The sequence below is a fragment of the Megascapheus bottae genome, chromosome 19, assembly GCF_031878675.1.
Source record: "Megascapheus bottae isolate mThoBot1 chromosome 19, mThoBot2.hap1, whole genome shotgun sequence".
In the NCBI taxonomy this organism is placed as follows: domain Eukaryota; kingdom Metazoa; phylum Chordata; class Mammalia; order Rodentia; family Geomyidae; genus Megascapheus; species Megascapheus bottae.
Window position 1 is genome coordinate 11,127,007 of NC_143527.1, and position 6,667 is coordinate 11,133,673.

Here is a 6,667-nt window from a genome sequence, read left to right on the forward strand (position 1 = left end):
TCCACTGAATACTTACATACCTACTACTGTAGTTTGCCCTCTTTCTCGGTTTCTTTTTTTAAATGGAGTTATTGGTGTGATCAGCGCTCATACTCCAGGAGGATGTTTCTGTCTTTGTCTGGTCTCACATACTGGTCGACAGATTTCTCAAGGTCCTGGTACTGGCCTTGCCTTTTGTGTGTGCTTTCCACAACAGAGCTGGACCAGCAGGAGAACGCATGTCTAGAAGCAAATAGAGGTCCGAATGAAGAAGAGGCCGCTGCCACGGGGATCAGAGTGCCTAGGGAAAGAATACGGTGGAGATCAGGCTAGATCCTTCAGACATCCAGGAAAGCATTCTAAGGCGGTTTCCAGCTAATCCTCCAGGGGAGGCCAGGCGCCTGCTTCGGGTCTGGGCCTCGGATTTGACATGAGAAAACAGACTCGTTTTGGCAAATCATCTTTCCACTTAGCCTTTGAGTCGCTCTGGGTCAGGGAAGCCTCCAGGGGCCCCACAGGGGGAAGAAACACAAGCGGATTAGGACAGTGACCCTAGGACAGCCGCGGACCTTTGCCACCTCCAGAAGGAAGGTCCTTTCCGGTCAGCTTTGGGAGATGTTAGGGGGAGGAGGGATGGCACAGCCTGGCAAATCAGTAAAACACCTTGTTCCCCGGGGTCAGGCTTGGGCCCTTCATCACTTGAGGTCGCTGACTGGGGACGCAGGGGGAGAGGGGGCGCACAGATGGGGTCACGCTGGAGTGGGGGAGACTGCCCGCACACCCCTCGGAGAGGGCCAGGAGACCAGGAGGACCGAGACAAAAGAAATCTGAGCTTTGGGATTCAGACCCAGAAGTCTGGACAGAAGAGGGCTGGGTAGAACAGACAGGAGCCCCGGGAAGAGAGTGGTTGGGGTGGTTGGGCGAGCCAGGGTAGGGAGGCGTATCCGAGGGAGGGAAGCGGCGAGGCGGCGCTAGCAGGCGGGGTTCGAGCCGCAGGCCGGCCGGGCGCCCCGCTGCCAGCCCTCGCTGCGTTCACGCGGGGCGAGGGAAGAGGATCAAGGGGCGGGGGGGTGGGGTTCCCAGCACCGGCTTCGGGTGGCAGGGCTGGGAGCAGGGGCTGGGCGGGGCACGAACCCGCCCTGGCAGGAGGAGGGGCTGAGGGCCGGGCCTGGATCCCCGAGGGGAGAGGAGGGGTCAGGGCTGGCGGCTCCGGGCGGCAGAGCTCGGGTCCCAGTCGGTGACGCCCCAGCCGAACCAGCGGCTCCGCGCGCGGGGACCCGACCTGGCACCCGGCCGAGCGGCCGCACAGCCCGGAGTGCCGGCCGGGCCGCGGTGGTCCTCCGAGTGTGGCCTCGGGTTCGATCCGTGCGCTCGCCCGGTGGTGCACCTTGCAGCGGCGTCGCGGCCCTAACGTGCGCCCTGGGCGTCGAGGTTCCCCGGCCGTCGGCGCAGCGCGCCCCGCCCCCCATGCACCTGCCGGGCTGCGCGCCAGCCATGGCCGACGGGAGCTTCTCGCTCGCCGGCCACCTGCTCCGCAGCCCGGGCGGGAGCAGCTCGCGGCTCCACAGCATCGAGGCCATCCTAGGGTTTACCAAGGACGACGGGCTCCTCGGCAGCTTCCCCGCTGAGCGGGGAACTCGGGGCGCAAAGGAGCGGGACAGGAGGCTGGGGGTGCGACCCGCCTGTCCTAAAGTGCCCGGGGGAGGCGCCGCGCTGCCCCCGCCGCCGGCCCCGGCGCCCGCCCCCGACCTCGAAGGTGAGTGCGCCCTTGGGCGCCGGCAGGCGGGCGAGGGGAGAGCGCCCCTTTCCTTAACTTTTCCCTGCCTACCGCGGTGGGGTCCCTTGGGAAGCACCCGACTTGGAAGCTTAGGGACCTCAGGCCGCCGCCACCCCGGCCTCCCCACGCTAACTGTGTCCCCGCCGGGAGGCCCGGGCGCGCGGGGGGATGGAGAGGGTTGGGGGGGTCGTACCTAGGGGTGTGTCCCTGACCCTCCGGGGCCCCGTCGCCTCCAGCCCCTCGCCCCTGCTGCCCCAAGGAGCCCGGGGAGGCCCGGCCGAGCCCAGCGCTGCAGGTTGGCCCAGTGGCCGGCGAGGCGAAGCCGTCGGAGGAAGAGCAGCCCAAGAAGAAGCACCGCCGGAACCGCACGACGTTCACCACCTACCAGCTGCACGAGCTGGAGCGCGCCTTCGAGAAGTCGCACTATCCCGACGTGTACAGCCGCGAGGAGCTGGCGGGCAAGGTCAACCTCCCCGAAGTCCGGGTCCAGGTAAGGCGCCCGAGAGGAAGGGGTGGGGGCCGGGGGAGGCTGGGAGCCTGCGTTCCCGAGGGCTTGGTTGGAAGACTGTCTCCTGCTCGGCACTCTCCAGACAGCCCCCCGCCCCCATCACCCACCTGTCCCGTTCCCCCTCCAGACGACGTGGTCCAATACACAGTCTACACTAACTAAAATGGGAAATCAGGACCCGCTGACGGCTCATTAGACGCGCCAGGCTGCAGTTGGGGGTGCAATGAGCAGAAAGAATGTAGGCATCAGAGGGTCGCCCCTTGAACTAGGTGGGCCAACTCCCCGCCTCGTCCCTCTGAGTTCAGACTCTGGTGGATTCGTTTAAGAAACTGACTTTTCCTTGGGTACCTCTAACCAAACCTTCCGCCGCAAAGGTCTTTTTAATTATTATTATTAATATTGTAAAAGGATTTTTTCTCCTTTAATTATAACTGAATTATCTTTAATCCCCGATCGTTAAAATATTTGAAAGCCTTAAATATTTGCTAGTCATCTGTGAAAAATCTGGGAGGATTTCCAAATTGGAAGAGTTTACAGAGGCCCGAAAAGGAGACACTGGGAACAAACTGCAGAGCATCGGAAAAGCAATGGAATGAAGATGTGTTGTTTTTTTTTTTAGTGTGCCGAATAAATTACTTTTCTAGAAAAGTAATTATTATGAGGCTACACACGTGTATGAGTGCTTTAAGCTATGCCTTTTTAAATTTTTTTATTTTATTTTAATGCGGGGTTACAGTTATATTCGTCAGCTGGAAGGTGCATTACTTCTTAAGCTATGTCTTAAAAATAAAAGTGAAGGGTTGAAAATAATGAGTCCAAGTCAGGTTTTTTTTTAAGTTCCCGAAATTAACTTAGTTTCCTAAATTATTAAAAATGAACTAACAAGAAGAGTTCAGTTTTCCCTAGGTTGAGGCAGTAAAGCTATGAAGGGGCGGGAATTTGAGCACTTGCTTTCTTGAATGGGCAGAGAGGCAAAGCCTACCAGGGTCCTACAGAGTGTGGGTACAGCAGCCTCTGGCACCGGGGCCACCAGAGCCCCACCTCCCAGCAAGTCCCTGCCCCTTTACTTGTTTGAGGTTTTGGCTTCTATAAATTCTGAAGCTTAAAAACAGTGTTGTTGATTATTTTTCTGTGATCACAGTGCCCAGTACATGCCCATTTAGAGAGGAATGTAATACAGGCAGATGGTGTGGGGGGGGTACCAGAAAAAGAGCCAGAATAGCAGTGGGACCCTTCCCCGCCAGAGAGGCAACAAACATCTGATATTTTCAGGCTACTGGGTCCCTTAAAAGTGATGGTAAAAACTTTTATGGCAAGGGATCAAGAATACTTGCATTTTCGTTCTCTCTTTCAAGTTTAAGCCTCATATATATTTGTGCTGCTCTGCTTAGAGGCTAAATTACCTCGCTCATTTCTCCATTCAGAGCTGGCAATCCTCTCTCCATCTCCCTTCATCAATGGAACGTGAAAGCCACCAGTTTGGCCAAAGTGCTTTCCAGTTTTCTCTGTTCTAGCTGCAAGGGGAACATGGTGGAAGGAAGTTTGCTTGCCTTTTTTTTTTTTTCTGGTGGTTTTAAATCAGATCTGTAGTAGAGAATCTAGGGGAAGAAATGGGTAATGTCTTGGGCTCAAATAGACTAGGGCAACATGAAGAAACCCAGGAGAGATCCTTTTGTACTCTGAGCTGAGAATAGTATGAAAACGAACTCTACAGAGTAAAAGTAAACACCATAAGCTTAAGTGTAATGAATGCCATGTATAAGAAACATAAACTAATTAAAAAAAAACCACCCTTTGGGGTTGGAGGCATGACTCAGTTGGTAGAGCACTAGCCCATAAGCAGAGGCATCAGGAACCAAGTTTCAGTCCAGGTCCCCGACCCTGCCACTCCCCCACCCCCAAGTGAAGACATACAGAACTATGAGGCAGAAAATAAGTAAATTAAAAGTTGTATTAAAGGAACAATTGAAGTATTTTTTTTTTGGTAAAACAAATCCACGTGCTTCTATGTAGTTCTCAGAACTCGGAATCTGGAAAATGAGCTACATTTGAGCCTCAGACTTTGCCAATAATTTATTTATGTCTGTCTTAAAGGCCAAGGGGAGGTAAAGCCCAGAAAACCCGAGACAAAAACGAATGGTAATGGAGGCTATATACACAGGGAGGGTCTAACGTGGAATGGCAGAAAGGGAGGCCGAAATTTGGTGAGATCCCTTTCCAGGTTCAGTGGTGGAGGCGCAGGATTAAATTCATCTGTTTTCAGAGCACTTGCTCCGGTCAGGAGTAAATCACTGCTCTGGGGGAGAGGAGCAAGCTCGGGGCGGAGGGGGCTGGGACAAAGGGAGAGGAAGAAGCCCGAAAGAATCACGGGGTGGGTGAGAGAAGAGAACCGGGAAGGGTGGAAGGGAGGACAATCAAAGGCGAGAGAAGTCCAGCGCGCCTGAGCCCGGGTTTCATTTGGAGTTGGGGAGTCGGGCTGGCCGGGCGCGCGGGGACGCGGCCCCAGCTCCCCCCGCAGCCCGACGGCCGCGTGTTTCCTCTCTTGGCAGGTGTGGTTCCAGAACCGACGGGCCAAGTGGCGGCGACAGGAGAAGTTGGAGGTGTCGTCCATGAAGCTGCAGGACTCGCCCCTCCTGTCCTTCAACCGCTCCCCGCCCTCGGCGGCCCTGGCGCCCCTCGGGGCCGGGCCGGGCGGCGGCGGTGGGCCCCCCGGGGGCGCTTTGCCCCTCGAGTCCTGGCTCGGTCCACCGCTGCCCGGCGGGGGCGCCACGGCCCTGCAGAGCCTGCCTGGCTTCGGGCCGCCGACGCAGGGGCTCCCGGCTAGCTACACGCCGCCACCCCCTCCGCCCTTCCTCAATACCCCGCCGCTGGGCCCGGGTCTGCAGCCCCTGGGACCGCCGCCACCCGCCTACCCGTGCGCCCCTGGCTTCGGGGACAAGTTCCCGCTGGAGGAGGCGGATCCACGGAACAGCAGCATCGCGGCGCTGCGCCTCAAAGCCAAGGAGCACATCCAGGCCATCGGAAAGCCCTGGCAGCCCCTCTAGGGGTCCGGCCCTCTGCCCTACGCGCCAGCACCTCCTCTTCCAGGAAGCCCTCACTCGGCCACTGTTTCCCAGTGCGCGCGCGGGGCCAGGCCCACACACCCGGGAGAGCCAGCCTGGAGCCAGCCACAGGGCCCTCTGTCCGCGCCCACCGCCCCCAGCCTCGCCGCCTGACGGAAGAGGCCTCTGGGTCGCGCCGGCCGCGCTGCTCCCATCCCTGCGGGCCCCGGAGCCCCAGGCCAGCCCAGGAAGACGCGGCTCCCGAGCTTCGCTGCTCCCCCGCCGTAACGGAGGAAGGGGGCGTCGGGAAGAGGAACAGAATCGTTTGAGACGCTGTACGGGCAGTGTCAAGGCATTTGGAAGGAGAATTAAAGAGTTGGCTTGTTTGGATCTGGTGGTTCTGGTTATGTGCGCTCTGGACTGCGGCGCCGGGAGTGAATGTGGGGGCACCGGGGCAGGGGGTGTCCACAGACTGCAGAAGCGCGCACCGGAGAATTCTAGGTTCCCGGTGCAAATTCGGGGACGCCGCGGCAGCTCGTCCCCGTTCCCGAGGCTGTGACTTCCTTCTTGTGCTGTGTTTGCGGCGTTCGGTTTTCCCTCACTCCAGGGGCTACACCGAGGGTTACTACTCACTTTCCCGGGGTGAGAGCCGAGCTCCCCGGGGATCTGGGCTCCCCGGCTCGGCCTACAGGGTGCTCTTCGATCCCGGGGCAAGTCACCGGCCAGTCACTGGTTGTTGATGAAGCAGACTGGAGCGACGCACTTTCCTGTTCGGGAACCTTTCCCTTGTTTCCCCAACTTGTTCTCCTCCCCCCCCCCCCCCCCCGCTTCCCACCCGCCACACCACCCTGACCAGCCTTCGGAAGGAGTCCTGGGGCGCCGCGCCTGCCCCCCCCCCAGGCTCCTCCTCCAGGGCGCGCTGGGTTGGTTGTGCTTCGGCGTGCTCCGATGTTGGGGAGGAATCCAGCCTCAGTCTGGAGCCTGGAAGTTAGACACCACAGGCTTGAGCGAGACTCTGCTGCTCAGGTCCGTGCGCCACGGTGTGCCGCCCGCATTGGCCAGGGGGACCCCCTTTTTCCTGGTCTAAATGGACCCTGCCTCGCTGAAGAGTGCGATTGGGGAGTTCTGGTCAGCTGCGAAGGACCAAGGCCTAGGTAATACACCCAGTAATCCCCCCTCTCCTTTCTCTCTCTCTCTCTCTCTCTCTCTCTCTCTCTCTCTCTCTCTCTCTCTCTCTCTCTCTCTCTCTCTCTCTCTCTCTCTCTCTCTCTCTCTCTCCCACACACACACACACGCACCTGGCTGTTCTTGTTTCTAAAGCCCGCACAGGAAACGGACATAACCATAGTAGGCAAGTCATTA

The 6,667-nt window shown here is 58.6% G+C and overlaps 1 protein-coding gene across 1 annotated transcript; it reads left to right on the forward strand.

Annotated features, from left to right (window-relative positions):
- Nucleotides 1-1,446: 1,446 nt before the first annotated feature.
- Nucleotides 1,447-5,308, forward strand: Rax (retina and anterior neural fold homeobox). The gene is made up of 3 exons (XM_090353564.1): nucleotides 1,447-1,735; nucleotides 1,993-2,246; nucleotides 4,814-5,308. Exons 1-3 carry the CDS (start codon nucleotides 1,447-1,449, stop codon nucleotides 5,306-5,308), a joined length of 1,038 nt encoding a protein of 345 aa, XP_090209690.1.
- The last annotated feature ends 1,359 nt before the right edge of the window (nucleotides 5,309-6,667 follow it).